Source organism: Vespula pensylvanica, chromosome 1 (assembly GCF_014466175.1).
Source record: "Vespula pensylvanica isolate Volc-1 chromosome 1, ASM1446617v1, whole genome shotgun sequence".
Classification (NCBI taxonomy): Eukaryota; Metazoa; Arthropoda; class Insecta; order Hymenoptera; family Vespidae; genus Vespula; species Vespula pensylvanica.
Genome location: NC_057685.1, coordinates 6,344,743 through 6,371,071, shown reverse-complemented (window position 1 = coordinate 6,371,071; position 26,329 = coordinate 6,344,743). Strand labels below are relative to the sequence as shown.

Here is a 26,329-nt window from a genome sequence, read left to right as displayed (position 1 = left end):
TATTTTTTTTATATATCATTTCTCTTTCTCTTTTTTTTTTTTCATAAGATAAAATGTATTTATCAAATTTTGTCGCTTCCGTCGAGAATCGAAAGAGATCATTTTTCGCTGGACGTTAACACCGTAAGCGTCGGATCACATCGAGATTGAACTCGACGAGAAATTGCACAAATGTCCCACGATATAAATATCGTATTCATTCGAAATATATATATATATATATACACACATATATATATAATTTATATATTTATATATATATACATATATATATATATACTATGAAAACATAAAGAAATAAATCGTCTCTCGCGTCGTATCTCGATAGCATCATCGTCGTCATAATTATTATTAGTATCAATATCATCGTCATGATCATTATCATTACCATCGTCGTCGTCGTCGTCGTCGTCGTCGTTGTCGTCGTCATCATCATCATCATTATCATCATCATCAGCATCATCATTATTATCATCATTATAATCATCATCATCATCATCATCATCATCATTATCATTTTCGATTAATGAATTCGACGAAACGACAGACATTTTATCTATGTACAACTATATACAATATCGCCATTTGGCCTAATCGTTAATACCAACCATGCCGCGCCGTGTCGCACACTCTCGCTCGCAGGAGCCATTTTCGTAATTAATTACAGACCTTTCCAATGTCCCTTTGCATCGTGACAAAGTTAGTTCGTCGATACAATTCGAAGATACAATCGGAAGAAGTCCGTAGCGAAGCTATAGTTTATTTAACACCTAACGCACAAATTCCTGAAAACGAGTGCGTTTACAGCCAAGCGTTTTTCTTTTTTTCTTTTTTTTTTTTTATTTTTCGTACTTTCGAAGATCCGATGATCTCGACGATTCGAGAGGATCTACCACGAAGGAAGAGAAGTAAGAACAAATTAAAAAGAAAAAGAAAGAAGAAGAAACAAGTAAGAAATGAAAACGAATTTGTGGCCCGATGAAAAGGAGACGTATAATAATAACATTCACGTATCGGCCCTGAATAGAGACTCGTTGTATCGTCGGCTCCTGTTCAAAAACAATAACAGCCGGCTTCGTCGATAACGACTCTCGTTGTTTAATCCAAAATTGAATACCTATCACAGTCTGTTTAAAACGTCCGAACGCTCAATGACGATCGGGAATGACGACCCGACGCCTCGTTTCTCTCTCAATAAGGTCTCCAGACGTTGTTATCCGGTCTAACCTCTTCCTGTCTAACGCTACAACTCTCGGTGACGGCTCTCTGTTCAGGACTCTCCGAGTTCTGGAATTGATTCCCATAAAGCTGAGAGTAAAGTATACTCGGCAATACGCCTGGCGTTGGAAAGTAGTTCCCGTAGTTCTGGCCGAATCCTTGCTCCTCGTGAACAGGACTCTCCGTGGTGCTCGAGTCCGTTGACAAGGACCTTGGAGAAACGTAGTCCTGATACCTTTGACTCGTCGTGCCGGACATGAGCGTGCTCAGTGGATCCAATGGATCGGATTGACCTGGCGTTGTCGTGTCCGGTACTACTGTGACGATCAAGAAAAAAGAGCCTACATCGCAACGAATCGATCAGCTGATCGGATCTCTTAACTCCTTGCGGTCCGATTGATTATCGTTTATTCTGTGAGTTGGGGTTATACTTGGCTCAATCAATTTTCAACAATTTTTTTTTTATCGAGTATGAACGAATAAAATTGTTTCGCAATTTTTAATCCCAATTGTTATTATCACGAGAATCCTCCAATACTCGTGAATCATAGTTTTTAGGTTGACCGCAAAGCGTTATTCCCTTCCGTCCGAAGATATAACACCGAACGAAAGAAAAGATTTAAATTCGAAATCACTTACGCGAGGATACCCCGGTGAAAGCGTCCTGCTGAGGCGTAGTACCGGTGGTACCGGAAGTGACAGCCGAGCCCGCAGTCGAATCGGGAGCCGTCGGCGTGGTCATAGCAGCGGTACCAGCGAAGGACGCCAAAGAAGACGACGGTGGTGGTGGTGGAGGAGGAGGAGGTGGCGGGGGTGGAAAAGACGCTTGTGCCGCGCAAGACGAAAGAGGACCGGGAAGGTACCCAGCATATCCTGCTGTACTTCCGTATCCCCAGGAGTTGCTCGCCGTCAAACCGAATTGAGACATGTCTGTGTGTAAGACCCTAAGGGAGTTAGCTAGCCAAGGCTCGCTGAGCTTCATTTGTAAGTTAATGTCCAAAGCATTAAAGTACGGAAGAAAGAAAAAAAGCAAACAAACGAAACGGAAGGAAAACAAAACAGCACAGAACCATCAAAAAAATAATACACACAAAAAAAATAGCGAGGTAAAGGTAAAAAATGTAGGATATTATTTGCCGATTAAAAGCACTTTACGAGGTACCTCGTGAATTCGTCCTTTTTCTCTCTTTCCCTCTCTCTCTCTCTCTCTCTCTCTCTCTCTCTCTCTCTCTCTCTCTCTCGCTCGCTCTCACTTTGTCGGATATATTTTCGTAGGATATAGGCAGCTACCCCGATAGATTTTCCAATGAGTCACTCTGTGAGGGGTCGTGGGATGGGAGAAGGGCAGAAAGGACGAGCGTGACGGCTTCGGTGGCGAGGTACGAAGGGGTATGAAGGGGGATGGCGGGCAACGGACAAGGCAGAGGGGGCATGGAGATCAAAGGGTTGGTCATCCCCCCGCGTACCTTCGGCCAACTCAAATAACCGACGAGCTTCGGCCGACGAACGAGCCACTGGCCCGTCGTCACGAGAGCTAGCCCTAAATACTGCATCCCGCCATGCTTTTACATCGTTCCGGTTCCACCAAATTCCACATCGCGTCCTTTCCCTCCTCCTCCTCCTTCTCATCCACCGACTCTACTTCCTCCTTCTCGTGTTCCCTTTTTCCAAGAGAGCCACACAACTTTCGTCCGACCCACCCGCATAAGAATCCACGTTGCGATTAAAGTGCCACTAAATGGACAGGGCCCTTTCTACGTATCTCTCTATCTTACTTTTTAATCAACGGATATCTCGACGTTCTAAACTAAACAGACCGAAGATGATGCCAGCCAAAGCTACGGTGGTTTCGCACGCCTAAACGTTAACTTCAAAATATCGGCTTAGAATTTTCGAATTATCGGATAAACCGGGCTCAATGAGGAAGAGGCAGGGAGGTAAAGTTAATAAAGGAAATATTCCGTGCGCTTCATACTTTATCGAGGAATTTTACCGGGCTGGCCGATCTCTCCCGTCTGAGGTAATTCGTTAAATTGATTCTTGAATCAAAGTCGAGCTGATATCAGGCTCTCTTTATTTTTTCTTTGTTTTTTGTTCTTCTTTCGTTATCCTTTCTTTGCTTTTTTTTTTTACCTATACATAATATCTCGCGTTTTTAGAATCAGGCAACCGAAGAACTCTGACTGATACGAGTAGAGGATCGAGACACCGAGATTTCGAATGTTCTGACGACAACAACAACGACAACGACGAGGAGGAGGATGACTTTACATATGAATACTATGTGAATTTGTAGTACGAGTTTAGAATGAGAAAGAGAGAGAAAGAGATAGATAGAGAGATAGAGAAAGAGAGAAAGAGAGAAAGTGATAGAGAGAGAAAGAGAGAGAGAGAGAGAGAGAAATGAAGCTGCCACCCTAAAACGCGCCGGCGTCCGACGGGGTCGTACTCCCGTGGCAACCCCTTTAATATAATATTTAATCTAGCTTTGAACAGGCTTGCGGTTTCCGCGTCTGAAGCCGAGAAGCTAGCTTCCGAGCCTACCCAAAAGCAACGGCGTTACTCCTCCACCTCTTATCCACCCAACTCGCAGTAGCAATGCCTGTCTGGAAATATTCTCAAATTCGAAGCCTGTTCTCTTTCTCTTTCTCTCTCTCTCTCTCTCTCTCTCTCTCTCTCTCTCTCTCTCTCTCTTTCTCTCTCTTTCGCTATTTCTCTTTCTCTTAGTAGTCGAGAGAACTCGATGCGATCTCGTAAAGCCATGGAAATATTTATCACACGAAAATCCATTTACATAATATTTCACGGGAAATTGCATGCTTTAGGCGTCACTCAAACTCGATAAACAACAAAAAGTACGATAGAGTCCTAAAGCTAGCCGAACACCTACGATAAATCTTTTTACAAAAGCGAAAGAACAAAGAAAGAAAAGAGAAGAAAAGAAGAAACAAAAAAGAAAGAGAGAGAGAGGGCGAGAGAGAGAGTGAGAGAGAGTGAGAGAGAGAGAGAGAGAGAGGGAAGCCGCAGAGGAAAAGCGTAAATGCGCGCAGGGTAACACATGTTGGGATACAAGCAAACTGGCCGAGCTACAATGTAGAGAGAGGCCAGAAAAGAACCGACAAGTAATAGTGGTAGCAGTGGTAGTAGCAGCAGGAGGTTGAACGAAGGTACTCACTCTGACAATTACCAGGCATCGCGTGCCTGAAAGACGACAGAGGATCCCGTGGTTGTAACGGGTTCGGCAACGGCTGTAGAGGATTCGGTAGAGACTGCAGAGGATCCACCAGTGGGGATGCGAAAAATGGTGCACCACGTTGCGAGGCAAAGGCGAATGCGTGAAACTGTTGTTGCTGCCCTAAAAGAGACAGCACTGCGATCAACCGTGCGCCTGTCCACTGGACTTGAGGTACGCTCAACGAACGCAATCAAGCCACCTATACTAGCTCTCATTTTCTTTTCCTATTATTCTTTGTCTTTTCTCTATTTCTTTTTTTTTCAATTCCTTTTACTTTTTTATCTTTCCTTTTTTTCCCGTCTTTCATTCATTCATTCGTTCGTTCGTTCGTTCGTCCGTTTTCTCTTCGTCCGATCCTTTCTCGAATTTTCAAGGTGGAAATCGTCGATCGTTTAAGCGTATCTCTCGGTTGGTCTTCGCTTAGAGATATTCTATGGTAGCGCCCCCATTGTGTCCCCAGATCGAGCATACCCTATTCAGCAAACCGGCGGGAATTTCGGGTTGCCGAGTTAGAATTAGGGCTTCGATTGGATTATCGGGACGACGGGAGTCTGGCTCTTCCGCTCTCCCCACGTCCACACCCTCGTCCACACCCACCCACGCACAGTGTACGAGTGCGAATCACCCTCTCTATCTCTCCCTCTCTCTTTCTCTCTCTCTCTCTCTCTCTCTCTCTATCTCTCTATCTCTCTCTCTCTCTCTCTGTTCCTCCGACAGTCACTCGAGCTCTCCGTTGCTTTGGCCGTGTGTATGTCCGTACGTTAACCTAAAACGCCAGGGACAGCCGGTTCCGCAGGACAGAAGGACGGTTCTCGCCTGTTGGGACGTCTTTAATTGGGTTGGCGACACCATCGTCGCAGGGAAATAAAATGTATCTCCCTCTTCTTCTACCTCTATCTCTCTATCTCTCTCTCTCTCTCTCTTTCACTCACTCTCACTCTCTCTCACTCTCTGTCTTTCTCTTTCTATATACCCCCTTTCACCTCCCTGATGTCGCCTTCTCCCCCTTTTCGAATCGAAAGAGAATCGAGAACTCAATCGGTTTTAACATCGATACGGCCTACGATCTACCTACAGGCTCTTGAGGTTTGCCCTTCCGACGGATGTAAATCGGACTTTGAAACGTTTTGCGGGATCACAAAGTTAGGATGAAGTTCGACTTATCTCATCTACGAATGGAAACGATCTCGTTAACTTTTGATTGAATTGTTAGGATCGAGTTGTAGATTTAAAAAGTGGATTTGAAAAAAGAAAGAAGAAAGTAGGAAAGAAAGAAAAAAGAAAATACGAAAGAGATAGAGAGAGAGAGAGAGAAAGAGAGAGAGAAAGAGAGAGAAAGAGAACTCTCGATTTCGTAAAAAATCAAAGGAACAGAGGCTCGACTATCACCGGTTAAGACGGGTTAAAAATAATCGCAGTTAACGTCGGCTCGTTGGATCTCCAGTTAAAATAAACGGGGCTGCGATGCGTGCCACGACAATTCGAAGGGACGCGGCGAGAGATAAAAGGACCACGAGCCCTCTTGGGTGGCCCTCCTGTACGGTTCTTTGGTCATCGCCGTCTGTACGATTTTACCCTCTTTTGATATACACCTATGGGTGGGCTCTGTTGCTTTTTCTTTTAACTCAACGACCCCTTCCTTTCTTTCCTATAATTATCACTTGTTCAACAATCGTTATAAGTGAAAAGCAGTAACGTGTGTTATAAATGCCCCTTATAAAGTTATCCGCATTTTTTATATCATACATTTCACATATATCATCATCATAGATAAATACAATCGAAATAATTTTCATTAATATCGTATTACATGTAGATCTTACGAATAATAAACAATAATTAAAACGAGAATAATTTTCATTACAGATTATTAAAAAATTCTTCTATTTTTTTTCTATGTTCTCTATTGTCAATAAATAATATTAATCACGTTGTAATAAATTTTATTCGATATCTAATAATAAATGGATTTATAATATGAGTAAGAAAAGATAGTAATCCTTAAAACGATAACAATCGAAAATTCATCCTTTCTTACCCCGTTCGTCCAAAGATTCGATTCTTTTCATTCGTTTCAGCATAAAAGCATTCTCCATCGAAATCCCAAAATCCATTTGGGAAAATACGAAGGGCGCGATGTACGAAGAGAAGAAAACGAGAGAGAGAGAGCGAGAGAGAGAGAGAGAGCGAGAGAGAGAGAGAGAGAGAGAGAAAGAGAGAAAGAGAGAAAGAGAGAGAGAGAGAGAGAGAGAGACGCCTTAGCCTGAAGCTTCTCCGGTAGCCTCGCGCGAGGGTCGTAATTAATTAAACAAGCAATTCATTACACATTCTACCCTCGTCCCGTAGCCGAAGGTAGCCGCCACAGAAAGGCGGCAAGACCAAGGAAATTGATTGAGAGAGGTTTGCCTCCTATTCCACCTCCTCCACCTCTTCCTCCTCCTTCTCATACCACCTCTTCTTCGCACGGATGCTCTTCCTACCAAACGTTTCTCTCCTCCGAAATTCAAAATCCATGTTGTACAAAGTAGAAAAGGTCGAAATTGGGCGGACATTTTTTTTCTATTCTCTTTTCTTTTTTCCCCTTAACGTTGGAGTAGAAAAAGAAAGAGAGAGAGGAGAGAAGAGAAGAGAAAAAAGGTAGAAAGAAAGAAAGAAAGAAAGAAAGAAAGGAAAAGAAGAGAAGAGAAGAGAAGAGAAGAGAAGAGAAGAGAAGAGAAGAGAAGAGAACGGGTATAGCGACGAAACGAAATGAGGAGCTGTCGTTGCCAGCTGGTAACACTCGAGAAATTCCCTGGCAAGTCACCCCGCGTAAAGGGGATGATGTCCAATGAAATCGATAGGGAGGACTCCAGATAGAGAAGTTGGAGAAGTTCGAGTCGATTTCCTTTCGTTCCTTAGCACCCTAGTCAAGCTCAATGAGTATTACCTACGTCCGGTTGTAATCTTCGAGTAAGCAAACCAGTTGGAATCTAAATTTCTCTTGGACGAGAGGGGTCTCGAAACAACCGAGAGTAGAGCAAAAGCAAATAACGTTTGGTAGGTTACGTAACGAGGAAAGACGTTTCGTTCCTCCTTTCCGGTGAGAAGAGAGACCAAGAGACCTTCTTACCCTTCCTATTACAGAGTTCCTGGTAATTGTATGTCCCGAATATAGCGTGCGAGTAGTAGAACTACTCCGAGAAGTTTGCGTAAGCGTGTGTTAGCGACATAACACGCGCAATATCTTCGCGGGTAACGCCGCAGCCCTTTGTCAATGTTATGGCCGACCAGGCCGTACTTATAAATAATGGCAATTGCACGAAACTTAGGCATCAGCTAGAGGAGGAACCGCACACGAAAGGTTATTCCAAGTTTACTTATTTATATAGACGTATTCGCGATAGAGATTCTTGATCGGGAACAAAATTTTCTTTTTAATTGAGATCGAGATGAATCTATTATGTTAAGATTGCAATCAATAAAAGAGAAAGAGAGAGAGAGAGAGAGAGAGAGAGAAAGAGAGAGAGAGAGAGAGAGAGAGAGAGAGAGAGAGAGAATGAATACAGAGAGACAATAGCTGGTAAATGCGATAACTATAGTCATAGCCTTGAAATCATCGTTAAATAGGTCACGAGTAATCGTACACGCGATAACAAAAATCGATACCTTCAAATTCGTAGTTGTTCTGTGTAGACCATCTAAGCCATGGCTGTTGGATGAGTTCTTCGACTACAAGAGCAAGCATGCATAACACTCACTACGTATAATAGAAAAATAGAGAAGAATAGAAATGCTTACAGTGATACTCACTGGTCTTGGATCGCGGCTCGCGTGGGCCGTCTACGGTCACTTTGATAGCCTTCGTGTAAGTAGCCACTTGGGGTGGCGTTGTTGACACCGTTATCGTCAAGGTAAAACTTTTTCCTGTAACATGTAAATCAAACGACAAGAAAAAATTGAGATAATTAAGTTAAGGTTCTGCGATCTTCTCTTTTGTTTTCTTTTTCATTAAATTACTAGCTAATAATAAATCAACGAATGCCAGAGACTAAATACGAACTGTACAACATGACTATTACGATGAAATCAAATAAATTAATATTCGATATACTATACTTCGATAGGCCTACTTCTCTATTCCCTTTGATCGAGAACAACGACGTTATATCATCTGGAACACTAAAGAAAGAGAAAGAGGTTCGTCGCGGTCGACTGAAAAAAAAAAAAAAAAGATAAGAAATAAAAAAAAGAAAATAAAGTAAAGATCATCGTAAGGGAAATCTCGAAAATCGAGATTTCATGGGGAAAACAGCGAGGAATCAAAGCGCGATGATCGAATTCTTCGAATTCCCAACCGTTGGACGAACCGCAAAACGAGTTCGGTTTGTTCGTGGAGACCAGGAGGATGGGTGCTGTTTCTCTCTCTCTCTCTCTCTCTCTCTCTCTCTCTCTCTCTCTCTCTCTCTCTCTCTCTCTCTCTCTCTCTCTCTCTCTCTCTCTCTCTCCTACACTCTTTTCTCTCGCTCTCTCTCTCTCTCCTCTTTTTTTCTTTTTTTTTTCATCGTCCTATCGCATCGGCCGTACTCGCGGCGCGTCGATTCGCGAAAGCGAACGCGAAACCTATTCAACGTCGGCGCTGAAAGTTCGCAAACGTGGTTAGCCGTGCGAAACTCCGTGGTAACCGAATTAGCCGTCGGTAATGTATCGAGGGCGTCGTCGACGGTGACGGTGGCCAGCCAGAAGAGCCAGAGCGTGTGTACGTGCGCGCGCGCAAAAGAGAAATAGAGATAGAGCTAGAGATATATATATATATAAAGAGAGAGAGAGAGAGAGAGAGAGAGAGAGAGAGAGAGAGAGAGAGAGAGAGATAAAGAGAGATAGATAGAGAGATAGAGAGATAGAGAGCGAGTAGATGGAGGCCTCGAATTATGCTAAAAAGCCTGTTAAACGGGAATAATGTCGCGGAAAAACTGACGCCGTCGTGGAAAACACGCAAGCGGCCCGTCGAACACGCGGAGGTTCACCGCAATGCCACCATCCCCTACTACTACTACTGGCTCTCGTCAACCCCCGTGGGCCACCCCTAAACCACCCCTTCTCGATACCAATCCTGTGTTTATCTCGACCCAAAGATTACTGTTTGATATTTTTCAACGCAACAATAATAAAAGGGAAAAAATAAAACGATTTTGTTTCTTTTTCCTTTGTTCGTTGTGATTTTATATTCTCTCTCTCTCTCTCTCTCTCTCTCTCTCTCTCTCTCTCTCTCTCTCTCTCTCTCTCCTCTCTGTTTTCCTTTTTTTTTTGTTTTTTTTTGTCGTCATCGTTTGAAACGTTTAACGCGACACGATAATTTTGTTGTTACCATTTCAACGAATATCTCCCCAATTTACATAAAAGATCTTACATATCCCATAGGACTTATCGCCAACCGAGTGAAAATTTTAATGGAAATGAGATGATAGCATATTTTAGTGTAATCGGATGCTATAATATAAACCGGCCGAAAACAGGCGAATTTTGCCTCCGGACTGTTTAGAAAACAGTGAATTCAAACGCATTATGTTATTTATATCCTGATACAAAAGCGATACAACTTTTGCGTTTCATTGCAATCCGGTTGTACGAACTGGACGACCTAATATTTACGTTACATTCTTGATGCTCGTAATTAAGCTGCGGTCGACGAATTTCGACGATGGATAATTCTAAATTTGCTTTTCCGAAATGAAAATATGACCAAGCGTAATGGTAGGGGTAGTAATAGCCATTTAATAAAAGCTCGAACGTTAGAAGAAAAAAACTGCCAAATTATTAATCATAAAAGACGTGTTCCGATAATTCAATTGCAATAATAATTAAAAACAATAAAAAAAAAAATAGAAAGAAAAAAAGAATATATGAATCATTGTTTTCCATTCCTGTTAAGAAAACATAAATATATCGATTTTATTATTTATCTATTACAAATTTATATTCTATCTTCATTCTGTCTACGTATCATTTTATTTCGAATGAAAATAAATTTCATAAATTCACGTTAATCGATCGAAAATCTGCTCGCGTTCTCTCCCTTTAAACCTCTTTCTCCCCTTGTGCCGTTTCTTCCCATCGTCCAGGTTAACAGGTTTAAAGGACAGAGATAACGAATTACAAAAAAAAAAGAAAGAAAAAAAAAAGGAAAAAGCGAAATAATGGCGAGTGTCGAACGTGGCCACACGGTGGTTCGCCACGCGAGCTTCTCGTTTTCCTCGAGCGATGCAACTCAAGTCAGAGTATTCCCCAGGTTTGCATCGGGAGTCACGCCATCCTCGATCTGCCTACTGCCTGTTTGCCTGCCAGAACCTTTTCACCTACTACCTATGCCTTATAGTCAGGTAGGTACGCGTAGGTACACGGTATCACCCTCGGTGCCAGTCACCGTACAACCATTAAAAGTCTTCTCCCCTTTTAGCGCGAGACACAACCCTTTTTTTCTTTTCGTTTCTTTTTGTCTTTCTTTTTTCTTCTCTCTTTTTGTCCTTTTTTTTCAAACGCGAGACTCCTCTCGCTTGCTTCGTACGTATGTTCGTTCGTTCGTTCGTTCGTTCGTTCGTTCGTTCGTTCGTTCGTTCGTTCGTTCGTTCGTTCGTTCGTTCGTTCCTTGCTATAATTTCTCTACTTTTTGCTCTACCGTGTGTCTTTATTCGCGAAAGAACACGAATGGAAATGTTTCCTGCTTAAACTTTGAACGTCCGAATTTTGTGTACGTCCGTGTTCCATGTTGACTTTCAACCGAAATGTTAAGTTGACATTACTACGTCTGCGTGTATATTTCAATGGAAGGGAAAGTCATTTTAAAAAGTATTACACATTCGTGTGTTGACAGTTGCGTGTTTGGTATTTAACCCAAAAAAAAAAAAAAAAAAAAAAAGAAGAAGAAAGAAAGACAGTAAATAAGAAAGAAAAGAAACAAATTTCATCTACGCGATACATTATTAACTTCTATTTGTGAGATCAAACGTTATTATCATTTTAGAAACCAGATTTTACACGCACGTTTGATAAAAGGAGGGTGAGGGAAAGAGGGTGAGGGAGAAAGAGAGGGAGAATGAGAGGGGCAGTGGCGCGAAGACACGAAATTGAATTTGTATGAAATCGAATCGAGAAGAGAGTCGATCGAGTAATAGCTCGTCCTCGTCGATTCGCTGATTATGCTCGTTAGCATACGTTTCTCCGTGAAAGGTGTGCGCTTACATGCGTATATACTCTCGATGTTAACATGTTTTGTGTGTATATTATATATGTGCGTGTGTACGAGCGCGCGCGAGCTTATGCGCGCAAATATATACGTGCATGCATGCGTATGTGTGTCTGTAGGCTGTCCGGGTGCTGTCGAGCCAATTAATTAATTTCAATTTTACCCGGAACGAATCGCAAATGCGCTATTGTAGCCTGATAACGAATTGATTATGGTCAGGACACGCAGGCCGAGCCGTTATCGCTTGCGGCTACTACACCTTTTCTCTTTCTAAATTTCCGAAAATAAGCGATGGTCGTTTCATGAAATTTAGTTTCCAACTGTGTGAACATTTAATGAGAAAGAGAGAGAGAGAGAGAGAGAGAGAGAGAGAGAGAGAGAGAGAGAGAGAGAGAGAGAGAGAGAGAGAGAGAGAGAGAGAGAGTGAGAGAACGAAAGAGAGTGAACAATTTTATTCTAACGACTTCACCTACGAACGAATTAATTATAGTCGACTCTCTAGAGTATGGAAGACACGCTCTTAACGTTAATGACGCTTTTATCTGATAAAAAAAGACTGAGATAAGGTTGGGCCCTCGTATATATGATTAGAGCCACGAAAAAGCACTTTCATCTTAGAAATCGAGAGGAAGGAAATCCCATCCTTGATAACAAAGTTCCAACGTACTCCTATACTCCTAGGCTGAAACTATAAGCACCCAAATGATCTATCTCGTTAAAGGGCTTAGAGGCAAAGGGGTAGAAACGATCCAGTACCTTCGGGGTAGATTTCGCTCTGATGGAGCAGGCATTACAGTTGAACGTGCGGCAAGGGGTCTCTGGCTTATCATCGATATTGCAAAGCTCTCGACTATCATACTATCGAGCTAGTCTTCTCCGCGAACGATGTCGTTGACGCTCTTGTTTTCTTCTTCTTCTTCTTCTTCTTCTACTATTACTAGGAATTATTATATTAATACTTATCCATGTTACTTTAAGATCGATATATAAGCTAGCTATTCGTTTTTGTTCTCGTATTAACAATTATTAAAAATTACAAACTATGCTGATTCGATGATCAACGTGCCTTTTAAATTCAATGAGCTCGACGCTCGAGTTCGTACGAGTCTGAGTGCCTTTATGTTCGAAGAACAAGAGGATCATTATAGATTCGGGGAAGACAGTTCGGCGCACATCGGTTTCTAGGAATATTCAAGGAGAGACGAACGGAGAGACGAGAACCTGACGAGAGACACTTCTCTTACATTCTTCATCCAAGCTTATGTTAATTCCATGCCAAGCGAAAACAATCGAGAGCTAATCCCAGACAAATGACAGACGCTCGCGAGCTTCTAAAATCCTGAGAGGGTGAATCTCCCTTCGTTGTACGACTAGAAAGAGAGAGAGAGAGAGAGAGAGAGAATTCGGAAAATCTGTAATTTACAAAGAGAGAATTGTGTTCGTAAAGGTATATCTACGCAAAGGATTCAAAGAAAACAGATATTGTTTTCTTATCGATCGTACGTAGTATTCTAATCGTTTTCTACTTCAAACTCTATGTCGGAAAATATTTGCTATAGTCAATAATAATTAAAAAAAAAAAAAAAAAAAAGAAAAAAAAAATAAGAGAGAAAAGTAAAAGAATCCTAATCTAAAGGAATAATTTATTAATTCTAGCGTTGGAAGTAGGTCGAATGACGAGTAGAAGCTTTTCGTTGCAAGGTCGAATTGGATTAAACGAAGTACCATGGCTAATAACGTTAATTAAAATCCGTCTGAAACCTCAATTAATATCAGCAGCAACCCTACTTTTGGCTTCGTTGCGTCCCGTTTCGTCCCTCTTTACTCTTCTTCCTCTCAACGAAGGAAGATGGTAGGTGAAATAAACGTTAGATCGGTCGGTGGTAGTGCGGACAAATAAAAGCCATTACCCACCCCTAAGATATCGTCTTCGTCGTCGTCGTCTTCTTCGTCGTCGTCGTCATCGTCGTCACAATCTTCTCGAAACCACCCTCACACAATAAGGAGACTAAGAGAAAGCAGCTAGCTGCTCGTTCAACGTCACTACGGAAAAGGAACGACTCCAGACTGGCAAGACTTTTCCCTTCGGTAAAGGCTAAAGAAAAAGGAGGGTGTCTCAAGACGTCCACGACCTACCCTTACTACTACTACAAGACCAAGAAGGATTCTTCCTTCTACGAAAAGGGTCCCTATCCTTTCTCGTTTTCATTCGCGACGCCGAGGGGCGACACGCTTCGCCGACGAAAGCCAAGCAACTTTCTACTTTTATGAATGAAACAAGGAGAAAGTAGGCCAAGAAGCTTCACCGTCTTTTAAGATCAGGAATAATCTTCTTCGCTCATCGTCACCTTCTTTCTTTCTCTCTCTTTCTCTCTTTCTACACACATATATATATATATATATATATATATATATATATATATATCTTTCTCTTCCTACATCTTCTTCCTTTCTCTCGGTTAGAACTAATTTAGAACGCGCGTCGAGTAACACGAGAAGCAACGAAGACGTTAGGTGAATATTTCGTGATACGAGAAGAAACCATCCCTCGTTTCTCACAAATCCCATTTTCTTCTCTATAGTATTCAAGAAATGGTAATTAATAATTCTATGAAAAATATCTCGACTCACCTCTGCCGCTTCTACCGACGAACCTCAGATCGTTGAACTTCGCCACCTGATTCTTCATCAACGCCGTTGAATTTCTTAGCTCGGCACAACAATTCTCATCGTTACCAGCTCGAACCGTCACTAATGTGCCGTCGCCGACTTCTCCGAGAGCTACCACTTTAAACGCCACTGGTAATGTCTTGTTGGATCTCCAATGGGCTGGTAAAACGGTACAAACCAAATGCGGTGAGCCTGTAAAAGAAATCATTTTCATAATGAGAATAAAGTTTGATAATTCTAAGTAACGACGTGTATGATTCTCATGTTCCTGATCTGAATTAACCAAGCAGACTTTTCCTTAGCAACGACGACGATTACAATCTATTAAAATAAACAAATGTAACAACGACTTTGTTTACATTCTCCGAAAAATCGTACAATGTAAAAAGATCGTAACGTTATACCAGTATTATACTTGCAAAGTATTACAAAAATAAAAATCTGAAATAACAAAAGTTATATTTCACATCGGATGTTTCGGCAGCGAATGATTCGATTCGTGTTAGAAATAAAGACATTCCCATTATTTTATATCGCAGAAACGTGAATGTCGAACGATAAAAAGGGATGGACGAATAAATTTCTTCTTTTCTCTTGTGACAATAAAACGAAATAAAAATTATAAAAATACTCGGAATCGTTTATCGCTCGAAATATTGCGTGACGTTACGTTCTAAAGAGTCGAGAAAAGAAGTCACCTGTCCTGACGAGTTCGCCAGGATGCTCGCTAACAAAATCACCAAGGGTTCTCTCGGCAAGTATATCGCTGGTCATTTTCGTATAAGCGTCCGTCAATGGCGAGACGCCGGACTCCGGTGAGGCAGCCGCCCCAGGAGCCGAAGCTCCTGTCAACTGCATCCTGCTGGACGATCCTCCGCCGCTCTCACTTCCACCGCTAGACGTTCCACTGCCAGACTCGTTGCTCGATGTCCTCACCGAAGCACCGCCGCCGCTTCCGGTTACCGTGCTTCCGCCGCCGCCGCCGTTGCAACGGTCGAATATATCCATAGGCAGTCAGAACGCCGGATGAAACATCCTTCCATTCGGTTCGAACCACCGAACAGCCCAGTTTTCAAAAGATGCTTTAGAATCTCAATTCTTTTCTCATCCGATATCACCAATGATTTCTCTAACGAAATATTTCTTTCTTATCGACCAGTTCACTCAATTAACATTATCTTTTCGTTCGTACAACGAATAATGATGAATCTCTTAATACATTATTCCTTTTAATATCTCGTTCGACGTTGCAAACTTCGTCATCTTTTTTCCCTCCCGTCCTGTGGTCAAAGTATCACGAATGATTCCGATACACGATCCAGGTACGAATTAACGAAGATCTGCAACCAGAGAAACTCTCATTTTCGAAGTAAAACCTCTTCGTTCGATGTCGTCGACGTAAATGAGAGAGAATGAGTCAGATGTATGTATATTGACCCTCAAAGTCAAAGTCAAGTGTATACAAACTCTACGGTCGGATGAGTAATCGCAAGAATGTTTTGGTAAAGAAAAATCAATACGATTATTGGAATTATTTAGGATAACGTGGAATTACGTGGAAAGGTCATTTGTCTATTACATTTGACGAGTCTGTTTTTCTCATCGAATCTCTATACTACGAACGAAAAGAATAAAAAAAAAGAAAACAAACAAGACTCCATCGAGATATGTATATATACATATATATATACGTATAGAGAGAGAGTGAGAGAAAGAGAAAAAGTGAAAGAGTACTACGAAGAGGAAGAGAGAAGGGAATGGTCGGAGGATGAAGAGGATGAAGTGGAGGAGGAGGAGGATGAGGTGGAGGAGGTGGAGGTGGATGAGGAAGGGAAGGGGAAAACGGTTGACACGAACGAAGCGACTCGCACACTTTTCACGCGGGCGCCTGGTGACGTCACCGTTCATTCAGTAATTTTTGCGCACGTCACCGGGGCTGACACGGCGTATCCAGGTGGTACGGAGGGGCAGATCCGCGAGAGCTAGTGGTGGGGGACGGAAAAAATAGGGGAAAAAGAACGGCCACCACCGGTGAGGCAAACCCCCACACACGAATACTCTCAACCCCTACGCACTACGACCGCGTGTCAAACTACACGTGGTACGTTACCACGTTGTTCTCTGTCAATCCTTCGTCCTTCGTCCTTCCTTGTTCGTCACCGATACGAAAAGGTACACGAGATCATTTCTAAATTAAAACTAACAACGTAGCTAAAACGAACGATCGGATATAGATGGTAAATCAGTTCGTTCGTCTAATAATTAACAAGTTTCTCCAATGACAATTATTCTTCTTTATGACAACGTTAACGAATGGAACACGTTAATATTGTCTAGGATGAAATTTAGTCAGCACCGAAATAGTTCCTATAATATTGGAATCGATCGCTTATCGGTTACGTACGATTACCAATGAACGGAAACCGCCCGGGAAATTATGTAGAATCGATAAGTGCTATTACATTACGCTCGTTAAATGAGTAATTCATATATATTATATATATAGAGAGAGAGACAGAGAGAGAGAGAGAGAGAGAGAGAGAGAAAGAAAGAGAGAAACGTTATCGTCGTGTCTAACGCGACCGATTCTATGATTACTCTTGTCTAATAAACGTACGAAAGGGATCTATTGTGTATCGAGTCATGAAATGAATATCTATTCGTCGAAATTCGATCGGAAATATCGCATCGAAACGTTTCCCTAGTTAAAAACGTAGAGAGATTGAGGGATAGGGTAATAAGGGGTTCGGTGGTGTCGCGCTAATTCTCCTTCTCGGAGATCTTACGAGAACTTTCGTAAGAATCTTCGACGACGTTGCGACGGCTAAGATGCCCGCTTAACTTCGCATTCAAATCTCTTACCAAGCTCGTTGCTTGTTGCCTCTTCCAGAGAAAAACGATACGCAGATCGAGACACGATTATTTGATATCCCTGCGAATCTCTGTTTACGATTTTGACAGGTTTTAATTGAAACTCGAGATATCATTGGACGAATAGTTAAACACGTTGGTGCGTTAAGTCGTTGGAGCATTGAGAACATTCTTGAAATGAATTCTCAGCGAATCCAAAAGGAAAATGATTGATTTTTAGCAACATTTTTATGAATGAAATATTCTTCTTCTTCTTCTTCTTCTTCTTTTCCTCCTTTACGAGATTAATTTCAATTCGACGAACGATCTTTTCTGTAGTTAATATCTCGTATGAACGAATGTTGAACACCTTTGTTACATTATTATTCTGAAGAAGGAACGTTCTTCAACGTGGACATCACGACATTCACAAACTGCACAAAATGATAAACTCCGACGAAAGATTTCCCTTCGTAGTAATAACACTCCGTGTACGTAGAATATTAATCACTGATAAGATCGTTCAAAAGCATTTCATCCAAGGGACACGCGCGATTGCACACCACCAATCCAAATAATAACTGTTCGTTATCCACACTCGAAATCTTCTGACACTACGAAACAAACGATACAACGAGGTAACGAAAAGAGACGAACATAAAATCTAACACTGGTAACAATTTTCAAACGATTTCTTCTAATCGTTCACTGTTCACACTTGAAATAATAATAATAGTAATAATAATAACAATGTTGATAATAACAATAATAATAATAATAATAAGAAGAAGAAGAAGAAGAAGAATAAGAAGAAAGATATGAAAGAGAAGATACGAGAAGATATGATAATTTCCGAGTGCACAGTTAACGAAGTTAAAGACGATTACATGAGGATATTATCCGAGAGGGTAGGATTTGGTTTGGCAGGATCATCGAGATTCCTAGAAAGATCCTCTTGGGATGTCTCGAGGTAACTCGTGAACAATATTCCAGAAGGATGATAGGACGATATCCGTGAGGAGTCTTCGGTGATGCTTCTATTCTGGGCGTGCTACGGTACTCTGTGGTGTATTTCGGAACACCCGTTGGGGTCACTAACTATAATTTCGGCGGTTCGTGTGAGGCAACAGCCGTTGACGCACTGGTCCATGCCAACACACGCAGCATCCCTTTCCCCTTTCCTGGTTCCTCTCATACCCTTCCGCCACCCCACTCCTTCCAGCCATCCTTCCTTCTCTCTCTCTCTCTCTTTCTCTCTCGCTCGTTCGCTCTCTCACTCTCTCACTCTTCCCAATGCGCGCTCCGACTCCCTCTTTCTCTTTCGCTGCTCCTCTCATTGGCGCGCTTCGCGTCTCTCTTTCCCTCTTTCAAAACCCTCATTCTATCCCTCTCTGTCTCTCTCTTTCTATCCCACGTTGCTCTTTATCGCTTTATCTCCCACCGGACTCGAAGCTCTCTCCCTCTCGCGATGCCCACCTCTCTTTCTCTCTCTTTCTCTCTCTCTCTCTCTCTCTCTCTCTCTTTCTATATATATATATATCTCCATCTCTCTCCCGCTCTCTTCTTTCCCCTCGAACCCTTTTGCGGTATGGCTCGCGTGCTGGACATCCGTGGGGAGCTCGGCTTTGATCGATCGATCGAACCTCGATTTGATCGCTTTCCCCGTGGTCCATCCTCCTCATCCTCCTCTTCGTCGTCCTCAGCGATTTCTTTTCAAAGAATTCGCCGCCGTCGTTATTAGATCGCTCGCGAAGAGCCCGCTAGTTTTGCAAAATTAAGCGCACGGATTTTCGGTGAAAAATGATCCTCTCTCGTCGGACTCTAGATTCTCTCTGACGTCTTTTTTTTCCCTCTCTCTTTTCTCTTTTTTCTTCTTCTGTTCTATTTTTATTAACGACTTTTTTTTTCGTGTCTCTTGAAAATAATAATCCGTCGAATAAGATTGAAAAGGGACAGTGACATAGACAGAAAAAGAGAAAGAGAGGGAGAGTGAATGAGGAAGAGATGCAACTTTAATGATTCACAAATGACAAGTTGATAAAAACTAAATGATAAAGAGGAAACAAAAGGGGGAGGAAAAAAAAATATTCATTCATCTCGTAGTAACGAATCAGCCCAACCTATGTACTACCGAATAGATGATGATCGTATTTTCAGAGAAATCCGAGGTTATCCTGCGTGTTTGCCTGCCGGCAAGTCTGCGACCGGTTGGATATCGTCAGGATATATTCGCGCAGGAAATGGGTAGCTCCATTGTTTGCACATTCGTACAAACAGTGCAGCGTGAGGATGCGCCCGGCGAACTCTCTATGTTTGATTTTCGAAAGTGAAGCCGTACTCCATTGTACGCCGTATGCCGACGCGGATGATATCGCGAGTACGCTGGTATGTTGGCCTCGGTAAAGAATCGAGACTGCGATTGCAAAGATGTCGATCGTGAATAAGGATCGAGAAAATGATCGACAATGATCATTTTTTCGAAACTCTGAAATACGAAAGAAGCAGGAAGAAAGAGAAAGATATTAGAATCGAAGGAATTTATATTTGTAAGAAAATGTTGAACCCATGGAGGATCAAACAGAGAGCGAGAGAGAGAGAGAGAGAGAGAGAGAGAGAGAGAGAGAGAGAGAGAGAGAGAGAGATGAGAGATGAGAGATGTGTTAAGGACTCGAGAGGAAGTAAAAAGGAATGAAAAACTAGTCGCATCGAACGGAGAAATAGCCGGTGGTGGTATTCGGAGGTACAGTCGGACGATCGCCGACGAGACGGTGACAAACAGCGATACGGTGGAAACGTTGAAACTGGACGGCCGTCGTCGTATTGACAAACGACCTAACGCCCGTGTGGACCGCTGCATTCGACGAGATTCGAATTATCTCTGTTGGAGCTTGTCAATGCAAATGCCATACCTACATTCAATTACCCCTCGTCACGCTCCGATCAACGCGCTCCGCCGACGAGATACTTCCTGCGTTCCAACCAACTCGATCCGATATCTTCGATGCCCCCCCCCTCCGCCAGCTGCTCCTACCGCCACACCTTATCTCTTCTTTCTTTCTTTTTTCTTTTTTCCTCTCTCTCTCTCTCTCTCTCTCTCTCTCTCTCTCTCTCTCTCTCTCTCTCTCTCTCTCTCTCTCTCTTTCTTCCTCCCTCTAATATTCATTCGCTTCAAAATTTCGTTTCGTAGGTTTCGACAAGATCGAGTCGTGACACACTTTACGCAAAACCGACGATCTTTCGTGTGATTTTCTTTAAGCGATTCGTCGAAGTTTTTCAATCAGGTTAATCGTTAATAAAAACGAGCACACGAAACAAATCACGCCGTGTCACACGCAACAATGTTAATCGATGGACTTGTCATCGATTGATAATTGATGCTCGAGAGCACTTCTCGCCAATGGGGAAAATGAAAACTAACCTTCCTTCCATTCTACTCTCTTTCTCTCTCTCTTTCTCTCTTTCTCTCTCTCATTCTCCATCCACGTGGAATATGATACGGGATACAATTTGGACGATAACAAGATCGTACATATGTACATACCCACCTGGGGATTTGAAATAGTCTTCGGAACACTCACGATATCACGACATCAAGATATCTAAATAAATATCACACTCTTCTATAGTCACGAGGTCACGAATCGTCGAAGGGAAATACGAATCTTCGAGTGGTCGAGTATCCAATGAGAAATAGAATCAGTCGATATAACATCGTGTAGTAGGTTTCGTGAGGGATCGTGGCGAGCACGTGTGTTGTCACGTTAGAGAGAGAAAGAGAGAGATGGATGGATAGAGAAACAGAGAAAGAGAGAGAGAGAGAGAGAGAGAGAGAGAGAGAGAGAGAAAGAAAGATAGAAACAGTTCGCAAGCGTCCGATAGGCGATAGGTCGACAACAATGTGCGTATTATGTGTCGTGCGATCGAACAACAAATAATCGTGATAATGCTAGTGTCGAGATAGAAAGAAAAAAAGAAAGGAAAGAAGGAAGGAAAAAGAAGTAAACAGTTGTGTGTATGTTTGTCTGTACGTTCAGTATGTATGTACGAGCGCTTGGAAAACCGGTTGTTTCGTTTGTTCGCGATACGAAACCGAACAGGCCGGCTCTACCAGCGGCTTAGAGAGAGAAACGAGTACTGGCAGCGTGCGATGGTAACGTGGGTGCGTGCGAGCAACAAAGCTGACGGTAGCACCAGCAACACACCAGCAGCAACGCCAACGGTAGCAGCAACCGTGCCGCGTGAACGCTAAACCACCCCTTTCGTTCCAACCCCTTTTCGTCTCTCTTCCTCTTCTCCACTCTCCTACGACGACAGAGAAACTCAACCCTCTCTCTCTCTCTCTCTCTCTCTCTCTCTCTCTTTCTCTCTCTTTCTCTTTCTCTCTCTTTCTCACCGATATAACACGAGCGGAACTCTCTCCCCTCTCTATCTCTTCTCCAGCCACCCCTACCCTTCCGTGTGCCGCCCCTTCCACGTGACGCGACCACCCCTACGACGACGTAGACGACGACGGGGGTGCTCCTCCAAGTTGGAGGGAGGATGCCGCTTAGACACCCACATCCCTCTTCCTCCTCCTTCTCTTCTTCCTCCTCCTCCTCTTCCTCCTTCTTCTCCTCCTCTTCCTCCTCTTTCTCTTCCTCTTCCTTCTCCTTCTATACCTCGACTCTCAGTGGTGAACATGTGTAACACGCAGCTTTGATTACGCGCCCGCGGCCTTGTAAAAATTATTATTATTATGTCGACCTACTACTACTATTGCTACTACTATTACTACTACTTCTACTACTACTACTTTCTTTTTTTTCTTTTTCTTTTTTCTCCTCCCCTCCCCTCTCCTCTCTCTCTCTCTCTCTCTCTCTCTCTCTCTCTCTCTCTCTCTCTCTCTCTCTGTATATATATATATCTTGTATATCTTTCTCTCTCCCTCATTATCTTTTTATTTCGAAAATTCTACATTTTTCATTCTCCTTTTCATCTCTCTATTTTAACATCCTTCTTTTTTCTTCTTTCTTTTTTTTTGCATTTTCTCTTTCACTTCGTTCAATTCCCATTGACCACCACTACTACACGTTGATAGGTAACATAATCCACGTTAATGTTTTCTCGTATTCGGTTTGCCGATTCTTTGATTCGCTTGATGTTCGAAATCATCGATGGCCGTTAATTCGTGAGTAGAAAGCGGCCGTAATTAGAAACGCGATTCTAAATAGCCCGACGGGCTTCGGGAGTGGCAGAGAGAGACGGACGTAGAGACAGAGATAGAGACACAGAGACAGAGACAGAGACAGAGACAGAGACAGAGAGAGAGAGAGAGAGAGAGAGAGCGAGAGAGAGAGAGAAGAGCGAAATGAAAACGCGTTATCGATCGAGGGCTCGATTAAACCGTTCAATGGAGACGTACGACGAATCCGCGTTAATTCCTGCCCGTTGGACGGTGCAAAAGAATCGTTTGCATCTCGTTCCGCGCCAACGAGTCGAACATCTATTTGGTTAATGCTTAAATGATCGCGGCTCATCGTTAACCAGAAGCCATCGTTAATCCTTATTATATTACACGTATAGGTATTCTATATTTTTGTTATAAATCCACAAAAGAAATTGAGAAAGCAAAATTGCTCTTTTCGATGAAAAAATTAATTTACTTACGGTATACATGAATATATATATATATATATATATATATATATATATATATAAAATAAGAATATTCACAATGCGGATCTATAAATAATACAAACATATTGATACTTACAAAATATATATATATATATATATATATATATATACAAAACACATGGATATACTCACATAATATAAATATCCATATACAATATAGAAACATATTGAAACCTAACATAGATAAATATATTCACATATATCCTTTCTTTTAAACCATAAAACTATTCACAAATTTTATCATTGGAATCTTATCAAAAGGCTATACGAAGAGACTACTATAGTAGCAGTAAAATCATTAAACGAGCAAATCAAGAAACTTTCCCAATGAGAAACCACTGACCAGGTGAATGTTTTGGATATACCAGGACCCTTTCCCCCTTCTAACCACCCCCCAATCCCACACCCACCTTGGAGGAGTCTTCACCCAGGGTAAGGGTAAATCGAAAACTCGTCGAAACGTAACGCGTGTGCCATTTCGCGGGTCCGGTTAGAGTGCGACGGCTAGGAAGAGAAAACGGTACGAACGCTAGCGGCTTCCCTGCTTTCTGGTCGAAGTGGGGCTAACCGCAGAATCGGAGGCAAGATGGCAAAAGTAAGTCGAGAGTCGAGGGGCGGTCCTGTGGCCTGCCCGGCCCACTGGCGCATCCTCCTTCTCTCTCTTCTTCCTCCGCAGCCAGAACTAAGATCACCTCATTCGACATTTTCCTCTTTCGCAAAAACATATAACTTTTTTTCCACCTGTTTTTTTCTTTTTCCTGTTTCTTTTTCTTCCTTCTCTTTTTGTTGTTGTATTTTTTTATTTTTTTATTTTTTTATTTTTTTTTTTTTCGTTAAATCCAATCCAATTGATAGATACGTTACCGCTAAGAATCCATAGACTACTTTCTTTTCTTTCTTTATTTAATTCGTATCAATTCATTACGAACGATTTTCGATTTTGATCATTAATTATGTCGAGTTTGAAATAAAAGTTTTAATACTAGGTAGGTTACGAGCGAATAGAGAAAAAAAGAAAGAGGATATAATGATAGTTTTATTTATTTATTTATTTTTATTTCTTTTTTTGTTTTTTGGTTTTTTTTTCATTGTAAATATCTCTACATTCTTTTATTGACGATGATCTGTCGTTTTATAAGAGTTTAGAACTTTTGTTAACGTTTGCGAGTCGTTTTAAATGAAAATAAAAGTAAATATGTTGTCAGAGGAAATATGAAAGTTCGCAATTTTTTTTTGCAATCTTTCAATCCCATCCATTTAACTTTTTCGTAATTTTATAAATTTAAAATTGTCATTAATGCTGGAAAACTCTTTTATATAGAAACGTTTCGAAGAAAAAAGGAAGGCTGAATTTTTGTCATTTCAAAGCGCCACATCCGTTGAACTTTTCCATAATTTAACAAGTTCAGAATTTTAATTAACGCTCGAAACTGTTGTACACAAAAGTGTTATCAGAAAAACAGAAAAAAAACAAAAAAAAAAAAAAAGAAACAAACGAACGAAAAGAGAAATTTTTTTTAGTAATTTCAAAAGCTACAACCATTGAACTTTCTCATCATTTTGTAAGAGAACCAAAGTCGTTGATCCCCCGATCGAAAAGTCGAGAGTGTACAACAAAAAGACCACCCCCTAAAGCACGACGTAAAAGGGTAGAATAAACATTTCCCGAATGGTTAGTAGCGACGTGGTACGAGAGTGAGCGGAGGGTAAAGGGAACTTGCGGTTTTAGAGAGGGGGAGATCGGTTCCAGACTTTGCAAGCGTGAGTGGGACGGACGTAGGGGTGCCGCCTACACGCCGGAGAAAGATGGATTTTCGAGCGTCTAAAAGTAGACGAACGAGCACGAACAAGTTTTACACGTTGAATAGTGATGATAATACTATACTCGCGTTAATAAAAAGTTAATAAAATCTTTCGACCATCACGTCCGATTATTTTTATCCAATGAATATAAATTCTATTTGTAAAATATATCCACAATTTTTTCCTCTTTATATCGTCTGTAAAAATATATGCTACAAAAATATATCGTACATTATAAATGTACGCTAAAAAAAAAAAAAAAAAGAGAGAAGGAGAAGAAAGAAAGAAAGGAACATTAATTACATTTCGATTTTTGAATTTTTCTAAATTGTAATTTTTTAAAATTCGCATTAATGAATAACGTAATGAAAAAAAAAAAAAACGAGTTGTAATTCTTTCAAGTTTGAATATTGGTGCAGAAAACTTTCGTATTTTGGCGCTGAATGCTGCGCGAGTGGCAGAAAGTTAGATTCTCGTTCGGTTCTCGATACATAGATGGCAGCATCGGTATACTTTTATCATCCGGGGTTGTTTCTATATAAAAGGGGAGAGATCTTGAGATCATCCATTTAGTAGCCGTACTTACTACTGTAAACACGTAGTGTCTACTTGGTTATTGTATTTAAAAATTGGAGAAAACTAATTAAACATTTCTGCGAACGAAATGATATCATTTTTTTTTTTTATTATATTCTAGCCGAAAATATCGTTCTAATCGAAGGGAAAATTAAAAAGGAATAGAACAATAATCGAACGAACTCGGCAAATCGATTCTCAATCATTCCAGTGCAATTCGCGAGCGATATTGCGAATTACTTTACGAAGTTAATAGCTCGATGGGAAAACATAATCGACGTTGGGATGCGTGATTATAAAAACGATAAAAAAATAAAAAAATAGAAAAAAATAGGAAATAAAAAAACAGAAAAAAGACGTAGAGTCGAGCAAACGATGATAAAACATTTACAAATTTAATCGTTTCCAGAAAATCTTTACTCCGCATTAACTCGACGTCTGCTAAATAAAGTTCCATTACACTCGAACATTAACATTAGATTTATAAAATCCATTAATTTAACGCATTTCAGATTTCGTATTTATAGTTACAAAAATCATCGATATTTTATCCAACGTCTGTCAAAAATTGAAGAATAAAAACGATTGGTCGATCCATAATACATTACTTTTACTAGATTTATAGGATCCGTCAATTCAACAGATTTCAGATTTCATATTAAAAGTTAGAGAAATCATAAATATTATTTTTTAGCAATTTCTTTTGATTTTGATTATCGTAATGATACGAATTAATGTTATAACAGAAAAGAAAACCACTCATTTTAATACAAGAACTATTACAATCAAATTATTCATTTATATTTTCACAATTCTCGAAATCATAATTGATATAGTACTGTTAATAGATATTCGTATATTTGTTTATTTATTATTGTAAGTTTAAATAAACTAAAAATGATAACGAATAAAGTATTTTAGTTAAACGCAACCCGTCAAATTGACGAATGGAATAAAAATAGGTCGGTAGTTTTACTGTTAATGTACCCGTCAACATGGCCGATGAATTTCGTTTAAAAATAGATATACAATCAATATCCATAAATCTAGAGTAAATCTTTTATAACTTTATCTATAATAAC

The 26,329-nt window shown here is 41.0% G+C and overlaps 1 protein-coding gene across 12 annotated transcripts in view; it reads right to left on the bottom strand.

Moving 5' to 3' along the window:
• Nucleotides 1-249: 249 nt before the first annotated feature.
• The window catches only part of LOC122626960 (protein lozenge-like), a 100,821-nt gene continuing 74,741 nt past the window's right edge, over nucleotides 250-26,329 (bottom strand). The window contains exons 1-9 of one of the 12 annotated variants that reach the window (XM_043807616.1): nucleotides 18,080-18,413; nucleotides 17,205-17,806; nucleotides 15,041-15,682; nucleotides 14,304-14,534; nucleotides 8,243-8,356; nucleotides 8,099-8,161; nucleotides 4,394-4,588; nucleotides 1,858-2,148; nucleotides 250-1,535 (exon numbers count right to left, since the gene is read on the bottom strand). In XM_043807616.1, the coding sequence (XP_043663551.1) occupies nucleotides 1,192-1,535; nucleotides 1,858-2,148; nucleotides 4,394-4,588; nucleotides 8,099-8,161; nucleotides 8,243-8,356; nucleotides 14,304-14,534; nucleotides 15,041-15,350 (1,548 nt within the window). In that variant the 5' untranslated portion in view covers nucleotides 15,351-15,682; nucleotides 17,205-17,806; nucleotides 18,080-18,413 and the 3' untranslated portion in view covers nucleotides 250-1,191. Of the gene's footprint in view, nucleotides 1,536-1,857; nucleotides 2,149-4,393; nucleotides 4,589-8,098; nucleotides 8,162-8,230; nucleotides 8,357-14,303; nucleotides 14,535-15,040; nucleotides 15,683-17,204; nucleotides 17,915-18,079; nucleotides 18,414-20,737; nucleotides 21,498-26,329 lie in introns of those variants that run through there. The other 11 variants (XM_043807606.1, XM_043807634.1, XM_043807595.1 and 8 more) reach the window with 11 other exon arrangements.